The sequence below is a fragment of the Coenobita brevimanus genome, chromosome 40 (genome assembly GCF_032717465.1).
Source record: "Coenobita brevimanus isolate Jiangsu-jjx chromosome 40, ASM3271746v2, whole genome shotgun sequence".
Lineage (NCBI taxonomy): Eukaryota > Metazoa > Arthropoda > Malacostraca > Decapoda > Coenobitidae > Coenobita > Coenobita brevimanus.
Window position 1 is genome coordinate 7,370,343 of NC_136993.1, and position 22,175 is coordinate 7,392,517.

The 22,175-nt window shown below is 39.7% G+C and overlaps 1 protein-coding gene and 1 non-coding gene across 2 annotated transcripts in view; one reads left to right on the forward strand and one right to left on the reverse strand.

Annotated features, from left to right (window-relative positions):
- The window catches only part of LOC145397271 (uncharacterized), an 88,718-nt gene extending 67,260 nt beyond the window's left edge, over positions 1–21,458 (forward strand). Inside the window, exons 11-14 of the mRNA XM_080270469.1 lie at positions 7,053–7,182; positions 17,820–18,019; positions 19,415–19,484; positions 21,357–21,458. Coding sequence (XP_080126595.1) covers positions 7,053–7,182; positions 17,820–18,019; positions 19,415–19,484; positions 21,357–21,458 — 502 coding nt within the window. The remainder of the gene's footprint in view (positions 1–7,052; positions 7,183–17,819; positions 18,020–19,414; positions 19,485–21,356) is intronic.
- Positions 15,281–15,399, reverse strand: LOC145397396 (5S ribosomal RNA). Its single transcript, XR_013896970.1, has one exon. It is a non-coding gene; the product is annotated as a 5S ribosomal RNA (ribosomal RNA).
- Positions 21,459–22,175: the final 717 nt, after the last annotated feature.

Below are 22,175 nucleotides of genomic sequence, written 5' to 3' on the forward strand. Positions count from 1 at the left end.
AAAGCCATCCCTACTACTGCCAACAATCGCATTAAAATCACCAATGCAAACTAACACATCATGTCTTGCCACTCTATTCACTACATCCTGCAGCTTCTCATAAAAGTCATCCTTCATTTCATCAGTAGCCTCATTTGTCGGAGCGTACCCTACAACCATACTGATATTACCATGGTCAGATTTTAAACGTGCATAAAGCAAGCGCTCATTAATTGGTTCAAACTCACATACTGCCTTACAAGCATCTCTACTCAGCAGTAAGCTTGCTCCTTGGTAATGATTTCCATCACTCCTGCCAGAAACCAACATAGTAATACCATCTTCCAAATTCATTTTATCAACTCCAAGCAACCTCTTTTCTGTAAGAGCACAAATATCCATCTTGTATTCCTTGAACACTGAAATAAGCTCTTACATTTTACCATTCTGATTGAGAGTTCGAACATTCCAGTTTCCTATTCTTAAGGTTCTTTTTGGATGTATAAACTTATTTTTACACCGTGGGATTCTTAGCACCCCCTGCCCACTTAAGGGCTGCACGGGACTGAGGGCCATTGCTTCGTCACCAGAGTTCATCAAGATTTCTTAGGCAGAAAAATATTTTACCCTGGAGCCAATGCCAGTGACTCGCAGGAACCAGACAGTGGGGAGAGGAAATTAACTAAATGAAAGTAAAATGCAGAGGGTTTGGACAGACAAAGTACAAGGGAATGAAAGAGAGATAAGAGAATGTAGATAAAAGTGTCCCTTTTAGTCGCCTCTTACGACAAGCAGGGAATACTGGGGAAGTATTTTATCCCCCCTTCCCCAGGGGGTATATATATATATATATATATATATATATATATATATATATATATATATATATACCTAGGCTGCTTCCCCCAAGGAAATGGAGGTAGCCGAGACAGGACGACACACTCCTCATTTACTCATCCATTCAAACACATTCGTTCGCATCTTAGCCCCAAAGGGGAGAAGGGACAGATCCTCACCGCACCACACCGCACACGGGTCAATTGCGCAGTGCAATCAGTGACATCCGCATCAAGGCCCGACAGCAGAGCTGGTTTACCCATGCCGCATCATAATAGACCCATCCTTACTTACTACCTGCCACTAGCTGATCACCAATGCAAACTAACACATCATGCTGGAGAATATCCCCTGCAGGGCTGCAAAGTCATCATTCCATTTCATCAATTTCACTCCATTTGTCAGCGTACCCTACAACCACTCTTCCTTACCAGCAGACATCCCTCTCACATCCATTGCTCTCTTCACACTGTCCATCCATCCTGTTCGTGGTCTCCCTCTCAGCCTTACACCTCTCACATCAGATCTAGTTACCTTTTTCACCAATTTTTTCATTTACTCGGGACTTATATTTGAAACCATATTGCATCTCTTGTAATACCATGCTTCCAAGATTCATTGTGCTATCAACTCCAAGCAACCTCTTTTCTGTAACAATTGTTGAGCACAAATATCCATCTTTGGCGAATTTCCTTGAACACTGAAATAAGCTCTTACATTTACCATTCTGATTGAGAGTTCGAACATTCCAGTTTCCCTAATTCTGGACAGGTTCTTTTGGATGTATCCAAGACTTATTTTTAGACGATGATAACTGATTCTTAGCACCCCTGCCCACTCGAAGGGCTGCACGGGACTGAGGGGCCATTGCTTCGTCACCACAAGTTCAGCCGCAAGATTTCTTAGGCAGAAAAATATTTTACCCTGGAGCCAATGCCAGTGACTCCCCAGGAACCAGACAGTGGGGAGAGAAATTAACTAAATGAAAGTAAAATGAAGTGGGTTTGGACAGACAAAGTACAAGGGGGTTATGGGGAAAGAGAGATAAGAGAATGTAGATAAAAGTGTCCCTTTGAGTCGCCTCTTAAGACAAGCAGGGACTACTGGGGAAGTAGATTATCCCCCCTTCCCCAGGGGGTATATATCTATATATATATATATATATATATATATAGATCTATATATATATATATACCTTGGCTGCTTCCCCTAAGGAAATGGAGGTGATATGACAGGCAAGACACACTCCTCATTTACTTTCATCCATTCAAACACATTCGTTCGCATTAGCCCCAAAGGGGAGAAGGGACAGATCCTCACCGCACCACACCGCACACGGGTCAATTGCGCAGTGCAATCAGTGACATCCGCATCAAGGCCCGACAGCAGAGCTGGTTTACCCATGCCGCATCATAATAGACCCATCCCCTTACCCACACCTGACCTGACTAGCTGATCAGACCAAATGCTGGAGAATATCCCCTCAGGGCTGTGTCATCATTTATCCATTCACAATTTCACTCCATTTACTTCTGTCACGCACAGCCACTCTTCCTTGCTCAACAGACATCCCTCTCACATCCATTGCTCTCTTCACACTGTCCATCCATCCTGTTCGTGGTCTCCCTCTCAGCCTTACACCTCTCACATCAGATCTAGTTACCTTTTTCACCAATTTTTTCATTTACTCGGGACTTATATTTGAAAGATCATATTGCATCTCTTGTAAAATCTGCTTCCAAGAGATTGGGTTACTGACTCGAACCCCAGACCTCTGGAATATTTTGACAAACCAGGTAAATCTATTTTGTGTGTTTCTCCAACATATAATGACGCTCGTGTTTTGTCTGGGTTAGATACAAAACTACTCTGTTACTTTCCCAGTGTTGCATCTTTATCTCTTTTCTATCGCTACTTTAATTGTCACTGCTCTCTGAACTGTCTGCTTGAATTCCTCCACCTCTACAACGGGCGCGTAATAGCACCGTCTGGCAGCAAACTCTCATCCCTTTTCTGTCCAACTCTCTAATGCAAGAGTTAACCGTTACTCTCAGTCTTTCATTTATGCAACAGGTCAACTCTGGACTGTCTCCGCTTTCTTCACGCCGTGGTGGAGTGGCATTAGTGCCTGAGTTCAGTCTAGAGGTCTGGGGTTCGATTCTTGGTCATGAGCATAAAAAAAAAAAAAAGCTCATTGTCCATTCTCTCCATATGCCAAAACCATCGCAACACCCTCTGCTCAACTCTATAAGCCATCTCCCAAACAACTCCAGTTCTCCTTCGCACTTCATCATTTCGCACTCGATCCATACGCGTCACTCCACACATACTCCTCAGACACCTCATCTCCATTACATTCAAACTTTTCCTCTCTGCTACACCCATATTCCATGTTTCAGCCCGATATAATGCAGTCGGTACCACAACACCCTCATACAGCCTTCTCTTTACATCCATTTTAAGCAAACGACATCTAAACACCTTTTTCATTCCTCCCAGCACCTTTCCTACTTCATTCATTCATTCTGAAGTTCACTTCTGCATCTATTCTTCCATCCACAACAACATGTGACCCTAAATATTTAAAACAATCTACCTCCTCAGGCAACTCACCATTCAATGGTACACTTCATCACTTTACTCTTATTCTCATTTACTTTCAATTTCCTCCTTTCACACACCCTTCCAAACTCCTCTACCAACTGTCTCAATCTCTCCTCTGAATCAGCCACAAGTGCAGTATCATCTGCAAACAGCAGCTGCTTCAGATTCCACTCTCCACCATCAACATTCACCAGACTCAGACCTCCACCTAAAATTCTTGCATTCACCTCCCTTACAACACCATCCATATAAATATTAAACAACCAAGACGACATCACACATCCCTGTCGCAGCCCCCCTCTAACAGGAAACCAATCACTCACAGCATTTCCCACTCTTACACACGCACTACTATTTACATAAAAACTCTTCACCCCTGTTAGTAACCTACCATCATATCCATACAATCTTAAAACAGTCCACAAAGCCTCCCTATGAGTTCTATCATACGCTTTCTCTAAGTCCATGAATACCCAAAACACATCCTTGCCTTTCGCTAAATACTTTTCACACACTTGTCTCACAGCAAACACATGATCCACGCATCCTCTCCCTCTCCTAAAACCACACTGCTCATCACCAATCACTCCCTCTGTACCCTCTCTAACTCTCATAATTAACACTCCACCATACACCTTACCTACAACATTCAAGAGACTTATACCCCTAAAGCTAGTACATTCATACTTATCACCTTTGCCTTTATACAACGGGACCACACAAGCAACAATCAATTGGCACCATACCCAGTCAATTGGCACCATACCTTTCACAAACCACATATTCAACAATCTTACTAAGTCAGAAAGAAAGGTTTTTGGCTTTACGTTCCGCAGTACTGGCCAAGTGTTCAATTTTTTTCATGCATCACATTACTGCTTAATTCAAAAGAAAAGTAGAGAAACTTGAAGTTCTTGACAATGCCAGTGATGGAAAATCTGAGCTTTTACGAATCACAAACTGTTAGTGCAAAAGGCGACGAGCAATCATTTGCTGTAGCCAAGCCTTTTCAAGAATATGAACTGTCAGAGTGAATCATTGTAATGTGTTTTGATGCTACAGCCTCAAACACTTGGCCACATGCAGGTGCATCTGTTTTCCTTCCGAACGATAGGAGAGGAATTTAATACTTTTCTTGCCATCCTCGCATAATGGATGTGGTGAATATTGAGATCGTCATTCCATATTATTATGAACTGACATCAGGGTTTGATATTCTTATTCTAAAGGTGCATATCAAAGTAGAATTTTATTGAAAAAAAAAAAAAATTGTTTATGCCACGATGACGTATCCACAGTTATTTTCAAAGGTGAGAGATATGAAATACTTCATTTGTGCACAAGGCTTTGGACTCTGGAAAATATCGAGAGGGCTGCCACAAATTCTTTGATGTATTATGTTTCTTCGAGATAAAATTCCAGGTTACTGTTTCAAGCGTCCGGGAGCAATGCATCTGTCGCATGGCTAAAGTGTTGAACTGCTTGAAAATTTACATCTTTCAGTAACAGGCTAAGAATCTAAATCTTCGCGGCAAAACTTGCATCAAGTTGTTAGTGTTTTTCTTGTGAACAACTGCGTGAAAGTCTGGGTCAGCGTTGCAATTGTTGCAGTGATATCTTTCAATGACTAAGAGCTTTTTCAGATACCAGCACTACCACAGAAAAAGAAAAGATCCTACAAAAATATAATTCTGAGTCCACTATCCTTATTTGTCCGAAGAAATGGTAATATTGCTTTTGTTGGTGACACTTTAAAAAAATTCTAAATAAAAAAAAATCTAAATGCAATGGAAGAAAGAGAAGGAAATAATGACTGCCCCTAAAACCTGTCCTTCTCCACCGATTTCCCAGACTACAAGCACGCCAAAACTTATCAAGCCCCCCAAGATCAACAGCACATTTCTGCATTATATGAATACATAAAATTTTATTTAGGGACTTCCATGATGACTTCGATGATGCATTACTTAAGATAGAGTACATCATGGATACCAATGAAACACACACACACACACACACACACACACACACACACACACATACACAAAGAATGATGAACAGTTCAGAAACATATTATAAATGGTTGCTGAACACCAAAAGGATTTTCCATAAGCAATAAAGAGATTCTAACCATTGGGCTGCAGTGGTCGGTGTGATCAGCCACTGAACTCCCGCCATGAGAGGATAATACCCATCAACAGGTGGAGGGGACCCACGGGTCCATCACTAATAAACCTCAGTTGTAGAGGGTCACCTCTTCATTGTCAGATCCAGTTAAGTTTTGAGGTATAAAATTTTCTCATACACTGAAACAAAATAAAGGGGTGAAAACACACACACACACACACACACACACACACACACACACATTAGGATGAACCACACTGACATATATGTTTAATGTATAAGAGCACTAGAACTGTAATTCACATCTTATTTGCGACGTTTTTGAGCTATTCCTTCCATGATCAGGCCAAGTGACAAGGAATATTAAAACATTATTACAACTGTAGTGCACGTTATATTTTTTATAATGTCATATTGTTTTAATATTAATTTTCATTAAGGCCCGATGATGGCACGAATCGTTCCGAAATGCTGAAAGTAAATCTGTAAATGAAACTCCATTGCTCAAATTCATATGGAGACTGCAACTTCCCCACATAAAGTCAGCATAGCTGGGGGCTTGCATACGACTAATATTGGCGGAAACCACCTACCAGACATGTTCAAACCGTGCTCTACGGATCCTGAAGAATAATGACCTGTAGGACCGAGAAGCAGAATTTGTCACTGAGGAGGTGACCCTCCCCCATCCAGTGCTTGACGTGTATGTGTGGAAAGTTTTTGGATTATTGAATAATAAGGAGTGATTGCTTATGAAAGAAGAGGTCTGTATATATTCCTCGAGAGTTACTTCCTTACTGTGTGAACATGTGTAGCACATAAAAGGATTAACGTTATAACCTCCTAAATATTTGTCCATGAAAGGATCAACACCATATAATAAGGATAAGTGGATCCACACCCTGTAGTTGGCTCTTCTTAATACAGTAAACGGTAAAAAAAAATAATCTTAAAAAAAATAAGCAGAAAGTTAAGTAGAATCAATTAGATCACAATTGCTGTGAAGGGACCACAGCATGAAACGTCCAAAACATACTTAAGTAATACATTGTTAGCATGAAATATGCTGAATAAGAATGATTATGTAAATATATATATATATATATATATATATATATATATATATATATATATATATATATATATATATATATATATATATATATATATATATACCATACCCAAAAGAACTACAAGGTACAATCATTCCTTTGATGGCAGTCAGAATAACTTAGAAAACTGTCGGTACTGGAGGATTCATTTTTTCCTCGTATGAGAAAAACCGATGCCAGAGAATGTATGTATGCGTGTACACCGATCTCAGAAAGAAAGTTTTTTTTCTTATCCATAAACTGCTTTTAGAACATTAAAATATACTGTTGCAACACTGTAGCTTCAAAATACACTTAGAAGTAATTTATTCTTGTTTTCAAGAACATTTGTGACCAATCTACATTACACAACAAAAAATATTAATAACACTTTACATACCGGTATTTTTGCAGGGTGTTGAGCTTAGCATCATCTGGGATCTTCCGATATTGGTTCAAGACGCAAATCCCAAACTCAACTACATGCGCAAAAACACCGAGTACCATCACTAGGACCGTGTCATTGGGTCTCACTAACTTGTGGGTGAGTAAAGCTGTTCTTGAGGACGTGTGTGACACTTTTGTGATTAAGCCATTGACAAAAAATTCCTTAAAGTCAGTAAAAATTTATGATGATGACCACAAAAAACACACACACACACACACACACACACACACACACATAAATATATATATATATATATATATATATATATATATATATATATATATATATATATAGATAGAGATATATATATATATAGATATATATAGATATATATATATATATGTGTGTATATATATATATATATATATGTAGAGAGAGAGAGAGAGAGAGAAGTCAGGCACTGTTACCACTATACCATGGCGTGATAAAAGCTAAGTCACCTGAATATAACAACGAACCAGGCAAATCCGTTGTGGGAGGATTTCAACCCCAACTCATATGATGATACATATTTCAGACACGTCAGGATTTGTGCATAGCCACATGCAACTCGGCAAGTGACAGAGCAGTTTTAATCTATCCCAACAAGTACACAAACGTCTTCCGTTTTATATCCTGGAGAGCTGAGTTACAGATGTCAAACTTTTTAAGTAGGTGTTCAAGTGCAAAGGAAATGTGAAGTGTTGAGTCATCTGCATATGAGTGAACAGGACTGTGGGTGATAAACATAAGATAATTAATATGGATTAGGAATAGGGTTGGAGCCAGGACTGATCCTTGTGGCACGGAGGCATCAACTGAGTAGAACTGAAATATAAATCATCTACCATTATCTCTCTGTCGCTAAGGTATGAGTAAATCAGTAGAACAGAATTTGATGATCGGCCATAGCAAGAGAATCTGGATAGCAGGGAACAGTGTCACATCCTGTGAGAAGCTTTAGCAATATTAAGGGTTACTGCATGGGTTTCTCCATGTTATTGAATTGATTGATGGATGGAATGAGTCATAAGATTGTCTATATCGACAGTGCATCATTCGTGGTGAAAACCATATCGTGAGCCACTATGTTGTTGGATTCAAGATGTATAACAATGTGCTTAGTAATTACAATCTCAAATACTTTACCAAGAGAAGATGTGATTGCTATTGCTCTGGAATGAGAGGGATCAGAGGAGCTTCCTTTCTTCGGAACTGGGTGGATATGGCTTCTGTGCAAGAATTGAGGAATGAAGAAGAACAGTGGCATAGTCTAAATAATTTAGCTAGAACAGGAGCAAGTACTGGGAAACATTTTCTCCAAACGATTCGAGGAATTCCATCTGGACCTGGAGATCTGTTCGTTGGTAAATTGTCCAAGATGGATTTACGTCTCTAGTCTTTATCTTTAGTGGAGCAGTTTCGGGAAAGTCAAGTTCTAGTACTGTACACGAAAGTTCTGACTGACTTTCCAAAAGATAGAATTTCTGGCAAACATACAGGCAAGGATGTTCGCTTGTCCACGTGGGTCATTTACAGCGTTTCCATCTGAAGATTTTAGTGGGGGAATGGGTGATTTACTTCTTTAAGTTATTACTGAAGGAAATGAAAACTGTCCAGAATATTCTATTGTTGTCATGACTACTTAACAGGTTGGACGCTTGGTTGTGAAGAAAGTTTTATTTGCTGAAATATAATTCTGCTTTTGAGTGGCTTCTACCAGTTTTAAAATGTTTGACTGATTCGGGAGCTTTTCATTTTAAGCATGAGCTATATGCTAAAGACTTTTGGGTTGTTGCTCTGGTACAACTGCTCTGGAACCATTTAGGGGATTCTAATCTTTTAGTAAATTGTTGACTTGGTATAAATAATTACATACAAACTTGTATTAATCATTAATGTTGGACTGGGTAGAACTGATGTCAGTGGAGAAAAATTATTGCCATGGAATATCGGAAGATAATTTCCAAATACATCCCAATCTGCCTTAGCAAAGTGTCATCTGGTCACCCTGACTATATCAGAACGGGGAGGTTTGGGGAAACTTACGAATGAAGCCTTGAAGGCGCCAGTTCTACCCTGCCGGTGGCGGCTATTCGAGGTACCACCGAATTTGTTCTAAATGTTGAAGCAGCCATTACTGCGGGGGAATGGAGATACAGGGTGTGATGCCTAACGTGCATGTGGTATGCTGTAGACAGTTGGAGGTAGAGGTTTATGAGAGTATGATGGCCTGTTCCCTGTGTTAATGAAAACACTTAAAATGTTCAGCAAAGGGAGATGGTCAGGAGCAGGTCCTGAGGGTTTGTTAAACGGGAGCTCCAGCTCTCCCTCTCACCAGCTTGCCATCCACCTCGGTAGAACTCCCTGTTCGACTGATGCTACAGTCTACTCCCTAATATTGCTATCGGAACTTAATGTTTCCACACGTAAATCTTACATGAAACAAATCTAACACACCATGTCGTGAGTCATGTTTTATATAAACTCTCAATCAACTCCTTCCCTTCAGGCATTTCCACTTGGTTTCGTTTACGAAAGTTATAAATACAACTCCGAATGCTCATTCAGATCAGGAAGCAGCACGTCATCCTGATCAGGAAATATTTCCTGTGTTACACCACCAGCTTCCCTTCTGTCTCTATGGTGGACTGGTCATCTCTCTCGACCCCATCCATACACAGGGTGTCCCCAGATTTGGCGCACTAACCTAAGCAGGTGGTTTGAGGGCTGATAATAAGTAATATATGATATAACAACAAAGGTTCAATGCTAAATCGCCTAGGAGGTAGAGTTCCAGATGTCCTTTGGGACCAAAAAAGTCTCCCTCTTAATACACCCATAAGGCTATCACAAACTGAAGCTCCCCCACGGTTACAGATTGGATGCTTGATGATAATATAACAATTTTCATTTTCAACCGTCCCTATAATCATCCTCAGAAGTTAGTGTGTCAAGTCTTGGGGCACCCTATGTACTGAATGCCCATAAACAAATCATTCACCCATTTCTGTCTCAACACTAATGAAAGAATCCCTCATATATCCACCTCCTCCATGATGTAAAAAATCAAGTAGTGCCGGACACAGCAAACCTTGCCTGACAGCAGTTATTTTATTGCTGTTAAATACTGAATCGGTACTGCCATTTAGTGGCAGTTACCTTTCAAGGTAACTCAAGGTCAAAGGTCATGGAGCCAAATGAAAGCCCATATGAAACTTCCTATATCATGATAATAGTAAATATATCTAACTTCAACCATTTTCATGCTATAGCACTCTGAAATTCCGTTACCATGAGTTTGACCTTTCAGGGTCACTCAAGATCAAAGGTCTTTGTGCCAAATGAGAGCCCATAAGGGAGTTCCAGTATGTTTATAATAGTAAATATCTCTACCTTCAACCTGTTTCAAGTTGTAGCCCTCTTAAAATCCGTGACCTTAATTTTGACCTTTCAGGGCCATTTGACTACCTCCAAAATTTGATTACCAGTACCCACATGTCCTGAAAGTTTCATGTGATTTCATTGAGCCGCTTTTCCGTAATGTTAAAAAATAAAAAACAAAGAACTAAAAAAGAAAAAATAGCTCGACCAAAAACAATACTTTCCTGGACTCCGTCCTGGGTGAGGTAATTAATCCCATAAGATCAGTTACGTATTTAATTCATTCTTCCTACCTGTAGACGATTTAATGAAGGCTCTATATAGAGGACTTAATGAGTTGGAAAAAAAGAAAAAGTCTTTTAGTAGCAAAGAAAAAAGAAAGACGAATGACATCTTTAGGCGAGAGACATCAGGTACATTGTATCACTTCTTCCTATGTCTCATCCATCCATGCTGCCTCCACACTCAGCAGCCATCTCACAGCCTTAGCCCCTGATGCCCTTTAGGTATTACATTCCATCATTCTGATGTCTCCAACGCAGTCATATTACTTTCATTGTGGTATTGTTTTTGCAGCTTATTCTTGCTACCTCTGTATGATGATGATGATGATGATGATGATGATGATAATGACGATGATTATCATTGTTCAGAACTCCACATTCTGTAAGTTTCTATTGATATTGCTGATATTACTTCTTTTTTTCTTGGGGGGGAAGGGGAAGATCTAGATGGCTGGCATTCCAAGAATGTTCAAGATAGAGATTTGAAACTTTCCGGAGTGATGAATCTTGGTTGCAGGCCCTTTTTGATATAATTTTCCTTCCTAGCACTTGGGCCGTCTATGTTTTATTTGTTTTCATTTTTTTTCTCTCCTGCACAACTAAAACTACTGAATCGATTGTTTTGCAAATGTCCCAGTATGTAGTCGTCACCATATACTAGTACATCTGGGAATCGATACTGAGATCCAAAAAAACTTTTTCAGATATTAAGGAAAATCAAAATGGCAGCTACATGCCTGAAAGTGCTAAATCGGAAAATATTTGGCCGAGTTTGACCAAACTCGGTGAAAATGTAGTTGGTAATGAATGAACATGATTTGCATAGTATGCATGACTATGACCTTGATTCCAAGGTCACAGGTCAAAATCATTAAAATTTTTCAAGCCATGCCGAAAGACCTTTAATATTAGGTGTACAATAACAAAAGTATTTCCAGAATCCTTCGAGTGTCTACTTTTTAAGATTTTATAACAGCAGTTATGACAAATCAATATTCTTGGATGAGAATGGCAATGATTTAGTGGACATTTGTGCCGGGAGTGGGTTGGTGATAGCCAATACCCTCTTCAGGCACAAAATGATCCATTAGTATACGTGGCTAGTGATGAGGAGGGTGGGTGGTGAACTGAATGAACGGAAGGCAATGACTAATTGTGTGTGTGCAGATGACAGGATGAGAAAGCGTGTAATGGATGCAAGAATGTATAGAGGTTGGGGGAGTGGACTTTCTAACTACCACTTTGGTGGAGGTCAGAATCAAGGTCGAAATGAAATGGAGAAATAGAGAAGGGAAGGACAGGAGGAAGTAATTCACACAAGGAGAGTGGAAAGGTTACAAGAGGATGGAAAAAGGCAGAATATAAGAGGGAAGTGGAGGAACGATTGGGTAAATATGGATTGGAGTAGATGGGGGACGTGGAAGATGTTTGCAAGATATTCACAGAAGAAATATGTGCAGTATGTGAGGTGGTGTGTGGGGTGAAGAGAAAACGAAAGAGGTTGCAAGGAACAGCATGGTGGAATGAAGAGATGAGAGAGGCTGTGGCACAAAAGAAGAAAACATACAGTGAGTGGATGAGACACAGGGGCATGGAAAAAGTTGAGAGACGGAAGAGAGAGAGTTATATGTAGAAAGGAAGAGAGAGGTGAAAAGATTAATAAGAGAGAGTAAGAAGAGAGTTGATGAGGAATTTGGAAGGAATTTGAGTGCAGAGTGGAGGGAATGTAAGAATAATTTCTGGAAAGAGGTAAAGGGCGTTAGACAGGGTGCCAAAGAAGATAGTTGAGGAGTGAAAGATAAAAATGGTAGATTACTAGTGGAGAAGGGAGAAAAAGTGAGCAGATGGAAGGAATGCTTTAAGCAACTGTTGAACATAGAGAATGGAAGTAATGCGAGTGTAAGTGGCAGGGCAATGGCTAGGAGACGGAGGGATGTGAGGACAGAGGAAGAAATCAGTAGGATGGTAGTCGTGGAGGCAATGAAAAAAGTTAAAATGGGGAAAGCCCCAGGAATTGATGGAGTGTGTGGTGAATGCTTAAGCATGGGGAGAGATGGTAGTAGAATGGATGTGGAAGATGTGCAGATTGGCCTAGGAGGAAGGTAGAGTCCCGGAGGATTGGAAGTCATGTATAATTATTCCCCTGTACAAAGGAAAATGGGGAAAAGAAGTGTGTGGTAATCATACAGGCATTTGTCTTCTTAGTGTAATAGGAGAAGTATATTGAAGTATATGGTACGAAACTTATTGACAAAGTTAGGGAAATGACAGGGGAATTAGTTGGAGAAGAACAATGAAGTTTTAGGCATGGGAAGAGGCTGTGTAGATCAGATATTCACTGTTAGATCTTTAGTGGAAAAGTTTCTAAAGAAGAGAAAGAAATTGTATGCGAACTTCATGGATTTGGAGAAAGCATATGACAGGATGGATAGACATGGATTGTGGAAAGTATTAAGAATATATGGAGTAGATGGGAAGTTCCTGAATGCCGTGAAGAGTATGTATGAGAGTGCTAAGGCTGCAGTGCGTGTGGATAATGAACTGAGTGAATTTTTTCTCTTTTAAGGTTGGAGTGAAACTCGGATGTGCCAAGTCTCCGTGGTTGTTGAATCTGTATATGGATGGGGTTATAAAAGAGGTACAAGGTAGGGCAGTGGATGTTGGAGCGGCCCTGATGAGAGAGGGCAGTGTTTGGAAACTCCCTGTACTCTTGTTTGCAGATGATACTATGTTATTAAGTGAAGACGAAGGGGAGATGCAAGGCTTGGTGGATGAGTTTGGGAGAGTGTGTAAGACTGGAATCTAAAGGTGAATGTAGGGAAGAGTACAGTTATGAGAAGTGAAGTAAGGGATTGTACAGTAAGGTTAGATGTGGAGGAAATTGAAAATATGAGTGCATTTAAGTACTTGGGTAGTGTGATTAGTTAGGATGGAAAGTTGTAAGGGTACAACAAGGACGAAAGGTTGCTGGTTCCTTGAAAGCAGTGATAAGAAACAGGGAAGTGAGCATGGAAGTGAAAAAGTTACTACATGACAGTATTGTGATACCAACTGTAACGTATGGAAGTGAAACTTGGACCTTGTTGATGGGACAGAAGTCAAGAGTGCGAGCAGTGGAAATGAGTTATTTGAAAGCAGCATGTGCAGTCACATGGAGAGACTGGAAAATGAGGAAAATAATGAAGGATCATTGTGGTGTGCATGTGGATGTGTATGTGATAGGAAGCATTAGGAGAAACACACTGAGGTGGTTTCGCCATGTGGAGAGGATGGAGAGTGAGAGATTGACGACGAGAGTGTATGTGAGTGAGGTGGAGGAGGGGAGAGGGAGACCAAGGATGAGATGGAAGGACGAAGTGGAGAGGTATATGAGAGAGGGGTGTGTGAGCTGGGAGCAGGGCAATGAAATGGCGGGGGACAGGGCGACATGGAGTCGAGTTGTTTGTGGCCACCCCTTAGGGAATTAAGGTGTCTGCCAATAGATAGATAGACAGAATGTTCTCTAACGGTTTTTGTACCTATATTCCCACACATATGGATCTTGGTTAGGACAAAAATCATGATACTTATCTCTGGACATTCAATTTATGATGTGTTATTAATAATGCACCACTTACCACAACCACTCTTAATATTGTGTATACTTCAAAGACTGTACACCATATCTTATGTACAAGTGTTTTTTCTTTAATTATTATTATTCTGATCTTGAATGTTGCATAATCATCTGGAATGTGGATTTCTTTGAATACTGTTTCAGCCATTTCAGAATTCTAGTTGTTATTATTATTATTATTATTATTATTATTATTGTTGTTGTTGTTATTATCATTATCTTTATCATCATCATCATTATTATTATTATTATTATTATTATTTATATTTAATGACAGCTGTATCAATTCCTTCAGTCGGATGACGTACTATTCATTTTATACTTGGTATCTCTATACATAATTCTTATGCCTTGAGGAAATTTTTTTTGAATCAGATAAGTTAACTTTATATATATCCTTCAAGTTACGTCTTCAGCACAAGAGGTCTACCCCAAAGTTGACTATATCATCTCCAGATGGCAAAAACATATCGGTATAACTTTAGAAGTAACCAACGTTACCAATTTTCATTATATTACGTCCCTGAACTATTCTAAGACTTACCTTTTAAGCCTAGTTTGAGTTGGGGGAGCTAATTTTGTAGGGGTAGTCATATAGTGGCTTAGGTTAGGCTATCGCTCAGTAGTGGATGAATGTCGCACCATATTGGCTGATGCAGGCGTGTGTATTCAGTCTATGTCAGGCCCTAGGTTAGGTTAGGTTAGTTAGGTTAGGGTAGGTTAGGTTGTTAGTTTGGGTTAGTTTAATGCAAAATAGTGTGATTTTAATTAATTTTGATCTTGATTTTGGGGGATAAACCCTCTTTTGGAAATTTCATTTTCATTCATTGCCAGACGCCATGTATCCCATATGGGGTGGCCAAAGGCTTAGGGTTAATTGTCTTACAGGGAGGGGCACTAATCCTCCACCAACCCACTTGACTCGTAGGGATGCCAACAGCATCTGGTGTTCCCAGGCGGTCACCCATCCAAGTACTAACCAGACCCAACGTTGCTTAACTTCGCTGATCGGACGGGAAGCGGTGTACTCAACGTGGCTTGGCCGTCAAAATTCCGATGGGGGGAATTTCCCCCCAAAATGGAGGTCAAACTATTTAGAACACAGTCTTTTGCATTGAAAAACATAAAAATAATAATAAAAGAAAACGTTGGTTACTTCTAAAAATTTACCAACATATCAATAAAACACGTCACTGGATTGAAGGAGTTAAAATGAAGAAGCACTGAAAAGCTTCAAGCCCACTCCAACACGGGAGACTCAACCACAAATAAATTCTTAGTTTGCCTAAAGCGATTTTCTTAGCTTTACCATATTTAGCCTCGAACCGTTTTCTGTAATGCTTTTAATGGGAAGCACATCTGCCTCCTCCTCCTCTTGCTCCTCCTCCATAATTATCTTCCTTTCCTACTTCTTCTCCTCCTCTTTTTTCTTTTCTTCCTTCTCCTCCCTCTCCTCCTCCTCCTCCAGGGCCGGTTTTAGAGGCGGGGACGGGGGGCAATGCCCCACCAAATTTTTAGATTGCCCCCCAAATGCAAATTTTCAATATATGAAATGTGCTGCAGACCACTGTGATCGTTTTCTTTGTAAATGTCCGAACAGTACGATTATTATCGTACGTGTAGCAACACTGAGTGGAACGCTGGCAACAACTCCCAGTAATTTAAATACGCATTATTGTCAGTAACTACAGTACACTGTAATGAACATAAGAATAATTCTAAAGTAATTTTTATGCCTGATTTGAATTGTGAATGGTTAATGAAAAGTCATATATCCAAATAATTATCAAGAAAGTTGTTACTGGTAAATGACGAAAATTTATATCTGGCAACTCTCAAAGTTGTTGACTTGCTGCCCGCAACTGTTATTATTCAACTCATTTGCGCAGAGGCAGATGTTAGTAGGGGATTTAGGTAGGACATTGAATTTATTGACTTTGTTATATCTTATTGCATTCGTATTATACTATATTGGTCATCTTATCAGTACAGTAACCTCACCTACATGGAAAAAATTTTGATTCGTAAACCTAAGCCTGCCACAGATGCAGCTAGCTATGAGGCACCTTCCACAAGTTCCACCAATTGTAGTGAAAACAATGCTTGTCCTTCTCCGAGTACATCAGGTTGGAAATATGATGTTTCTAATGTTGCAAAGGATGATCTCAATGATGATCGTCCAACACAGCCAGTACAAAAATCCGTCCCCCAAAAAATGTTTGGACAGAATGCAACGGCTTTCAGTTCAAGCTGGTACAGTTTGAGACCATGGCTAGAATACTCTGTAACACGTGATGCATGTTTCTGTTTCCCTTGTTGCAAATATGATGTAGCAAATGACAGATAATTAATTTTTATTAAGCGAGGGTTTTCAAATTGGAAAGTTGCATCAGAACTTGAAAATGGATTTAACAAACATGCATCAAGTCATTGTCATTTGCAAGCTGCAGCCATCTGGGCAGAGATGAAACAATCAACGGTGAAACAGTAGCATGTCTCTCAGGATCAACACAAATACAGAACTGTCGCTGCTACTTGAAAAGCATAGGGGAAGTAATAGAGTTTTTATCTGTCAATGAGCTTGCTTTACGTGGAAGCAATGAAAGGTTTCATAGTAGTGAAGACACAAACAGACATCTCGACAGGGCTTTTTTTTTTTTTTTTTTTTTTTTTAATCTATATGAGTATACCTTGACTAAGGACTAAAAACTTTTAGAGACAGCTAAGACAGTGCCCAAGAATGTCAAGTACAGTTCAAAGGACATACAAAATGAGGTAATCGATACACTGGCTACTTTAGTTTTTGCAGGAAGTTAAAAGCAATTATGAATGGTCAGTTACATCAGGCTTTTGTATTAAGAGTGATGGAACAAGAGACAAATGTAACGTGGAGAATCTTTCCATTATGATAAGGTTTGTTCGCAATGCTTTGCCTGAGGAATCCTTGATTGGTTTGCTTGACTTAAGCCTGTTAAACGCAGAGTATATAACAACACAAATACTCAACCATCTGCAAGATGGAGGTTACAGTACTGACAATATAACCAGTCAGTGCTATGATGGTGCAGCAGTCATGAGTGGAGTCAACGGTGGAGTACAAGCATTGTTACAAAAAAGCTTGGCAGAGATGTTCCATATATTGATTGCTTTAATCATGAGGTTCATCTAGCTATAGTGCATGCCATACAACAAGAACCTTGTGCCAAGTCCTTTTTTGAGCTTTCAAGTTCACTGCATTCTTCCATCGGCATTATGTAGCACAAAATTATAATGTTCCATCGCTAAAAAGGCTCCTAGAAATCCGTTGGACAAGTCATGATGTGACAAAGTGCATAGTAGAAAATAGGGATGCTATCCTCGACATTCTGTCTGAGGTTTCTGAGGATGAAGAAGCAACAATGAATGTATGTACAGAAGCATCAGGCCATCAAGTACAGCTAAAGATGCAGAATTTTTTTGCAACTTGTCAGTTTCTTCTTCGAGTACTAGGTTCTCTAAAACCAGCCAGTTCCTTGCTGAAGGCTCAGTACGTTGATATGTGCAGTGCTATGGAAGTTATTGATGCCAGCTTACAAACGCTGAAAGGTCTGCAAGAAGATGATTCTGGGTTTGATGGTCTTGAGGCTTCTACATGTAACCCTCCTTCAAAGAAGGAGAGGACCATGAGTATGTAACTAGCCGAAAGCATTGTGCTCTCCACTGTTGGGCATAAGGATTCTGATAATCCCACCATCACTCCTTGTCAGTCTCTTAAGAGATTTCTTCTCAACATCCTAGACAGAGCTAATAGCTGAAATGGAAAACAGATTTTCAATGAAAAACCTAGATATTATGAAAGGTGTGCCCTGCTTATTGCCTAAGTCAAGTTCATTTCTGGATTTCAGCTTAGTCTTGCCAACAGTAATAAAGAATCTGAATATATGAGTGTGAGAAATGAAATATATGTTGCAAAACCTATGTTACTTAAGAAATTTTCCAGCTGCAGTGATGCTTCCATATCTACGATATGTAAATATTTGCAAGATTCCAAAGAAGCATTTCCTGAACTGCATAAGGTGTGTGTCACAGCCCTAATATTGGAATGTCATCAGCATCATGTGAGAGCTCAGTCTCCTCGCTGTCACGAGTGATGACTCCTTTCCGACGCGGTATGCTACATGACAGAAAGAAAATTTTGATGATCTTGGCCCATGAAAAAACAATAATTAAAAATCTAAATATGTATGAATTTGTAAGATGCTTTGCAAAAAATTGCAGACGGTGCTATAAGCTAAGCATCTTAAGTTCTATGGCAGAAGTTTCTGCTTTGATGTTTGCCTTATTTTATGGGAAAAACGTCATTTCCTGCTATGCAGACGGTTAGTGCTGTAAAGTTATTGAATCTTAAGTTCTGTGGCATCAATTTCTGCCGTTATGTTGTTTGCCTTATTTTATGGGAAACGGAATTTTCCCTTATGCCTTTCTCTTACTGTGTTAGTGCTTATAATTTGTAAAATCAGTAAAACAAGAAAAGGACTTTTTGTTTTCCCTGCTTGTAATCTGCCTTGATGTTGTTTGCTAGTGCTTTATTATTTTATCAACTTAAGTGTTACCTTGCTGTAATGGAAATGGCTTATTTTTTTAAACAATAAAACAAAATAAGGTCTTCGTTTTCATAGCATGTAAAATATGAACACTGCTTACTTGCTATGGTTGAGATTGTTTGTTCATGTTCATCTTCAAGTGAATCAGTCATAGAAAGAGATGGAGAAATGTCATTATTATGAATATTTCATCTGAGTTTTGCACGTTTGGCTTCTACAATGTACAGGATTTTGTATTTATCCAAATTATGTTAGCAGTTTTCTTATAGCACTTAAAATGTATTATTTGTTTTTGCATGTGTTAATTTAGCTTACTGATATATCACTAATCTGAGCCAGAGGAAGGGAGGAGTGAAGGAACAGGAAGAGAAGGAGGGATGGAGGAAGGGAGGAAGGGAGAAGTGGGGGAAAAGAGAAGTGGCACCCCTAGGTAGGCTTTTCTGCTTCATCAGTATATGTACCTGCCCCTCCAATTGGAACAGTCTAGAACCGGCACCGTCCTCCTCCTCCTCCTCCTCCTCCTTAGAAACGTTACGTGATGTCCACTTCCAGGTGAGCATGCTGTCCAGTGGGAAAGGTACTTCAATGGTGTAAAGGTGTGAATATTTATTACTTTTTTCACGCTGTCCTCCAATTTACCAATCATTTAATCTTACATTTATAATCGTTCCTGCATTTCACACCGTCAGAATTTCCTCTTTTTTTTCACATATTCATTCCTACATTTTCGCAGTTATGTCCAAGATGACATGTTATTTTCACGTAAGTCCACACCTTCTTTCTTAACTGGATCCTCGGTAATGTTTATTTTATTATTATTATTAGTAGTAGTAGTAATAGTAGTAGTAGTAGTAGTAATAGTAGTAGTATTTCCGATAAAAATAATATTCTCAAAAGGCTATAACGTTTAACTAATTTAATTCGAGAGGATATACAGTAGTTTGAATTTTGTTTTTACGGCCTTTAAAAGACCCGATTAAAGGTGGCCTTGCCGCTTGATGTCAAAAGGTGAGGAATGAGTCATAACTCGGGAACCTATGGCCCGATTGGACTGAAAACTATTTTATTCTTCGAGTTAGAACATTCTAACGGTATCTTGCTACCACAAAAAATGCATTACGTTGTGCAGTTTTGGGCGAGTTACGGTAACTTCAATGCCCACAAAGAAACTGATCCGCCTAGAGGTCGCCGAAGCTGCTCGATGCCAAAAGGCCCGAAATGAGTCATAACTCGGGAACCGGTGGCCCAATTGGACTGGAAATTATTTTATTCCTTAAGTTACAGCATTTTAGCGGTACCTTGCTCTGACAAAAATCGTGCTTCAGTGCGCCGTTTTTGCTGTGTTACGGTAATAAATGGACAAACCAACAAACATACAGAAAATGGATCATTATAATACATATTGTATTCGATTTTGTAGACTTCAGAGTGATGCAGTTAAGTACAGAATGATTAACCACTTCACCATCAGAGATCCTTTTCAGTCATATACTGGGAGCAAGAATAAAGTGAAGAAATAATGTCCTCTGGTTGAAATCATTAGTCATAGGCGTACCGATCTCTGTCTCTGAGAATTATCCATCATCATCATTATCCAGGATACCTTTCCCATCCTAGGGTGGGGTAAGGTATGATCCAGAAAAATAAAAATAAAAAGAACTAGAGCCCCCCCCCAAGGGGGGAATTACACCTGCCGCAAGTCGATACATATCTAACTTGACTCAGAATATGACCTTGACCTTGATCTACTTTCGCCAATTTCGAACTCGTAGGAGATTTTCATCCCTACTACACACCTGTAAAATTTTATATCTTGAGCGGTTGAGAAGTTATCGTGATAACAGAAAACACACACACATACAGACAGACAAACTGAAAACAATACTCGTAGGAGATTTTCATCCCTGCTACACACCAGTAAAATTTTGTGATGATATCTTGAGAGGTTGCGAAGTTATCGTGGTAACACACACACACACACACACACACACACACACACACACACACACACACACACACACACACACACTGAAAACAACACCAGCTTTGTTATCGCATCTGGTGAATATTGACCAAAGTTGCCCAACTGAATCGGCCATTTACCTTTCAGTCCCTCAGCATGTTATTCCATACTTCGCTTCACTTCCACTTATCAGAATCAGTCCGACGACTGTTCAGGGGGCCAGTCCCTGATCATACATTCCTAGGCACAAAATTCATCCAACCAGCTCAGTCTCGTTTTAGTTCTCTGGTCCCATCCTCTTCCATACCTCTTTGTCACACACTCGTTTATGATACCTGTCCACCTTCCCTTTTGACCTACTACCCCTGCTCACCTTCGACTTTGCATATATATACTCTTGTCACAATTTTCCTCATCCCCAATCTCTTGACATCCATTAACAATACCAATGTTTGTTCCAGGGAATGTTTGTTGTGCTGGCCGGTGGTCTGATCGGTGGCTGCTTTGTCTTCTGTCTGGAGCTTCTGACTGCTCGTTTAGATGGTCAAGTTGATTTAAATTAGTACTCATAAAAAGGGAACTGTCTTAACACATTCTGTGGCATATGAAGGATGGCAACTATATAGCTGTTTATTCAATAAAGATGTAAGACAACACGGTTTCATTCGATAGCAGCTTAACCTTCTTATTCATAGAAAATTAAAACAGCGCACAGTCATGTCGACTCACATTGCATTCGAAACACTATAAAACGCATACACAGTTCTTTAGGAGGTTCGTTCTGCTCGGAACTACCGATACTGGGTTCACGGTAATGAATTCACAATACTCATATTTACATCTACTATGGTCAGACTCAAATATGAAGTCCGTTTGGGTGGGGCCCGCGCGGGGATTTCCCTCTCTACAGCTCTGCCAAACCTCCTCTCTCTCTCTCTCTCTCTCTCTCTCTCTCTCTCTCTCTCTCAGTTGATTGAGAAAGTTTTTATATATTTATAAGTTTGGTTTCTTCTGTATTGTTTCGACTTTTTTTCCACACCACCACTGAGGTAAAAGTCTTGGCGCGTTTTTTTTATAGAGGTTTCCCCAGTACGCATAAGTCCTCTCTGATCTTTAATCAGACAATTCATCCTCCGAGCTTTCTGATATGTTGATTAAGAATGAATCCACGAAATGGTCGACTGCTACGTCTTGCTGTGAATCTTCTTCTTGCTGTTGTTCAGCATGCTGCACTGCTTTCATCCAGTTATTCGGTGTTACGAGTACATGATTCAAAGCTT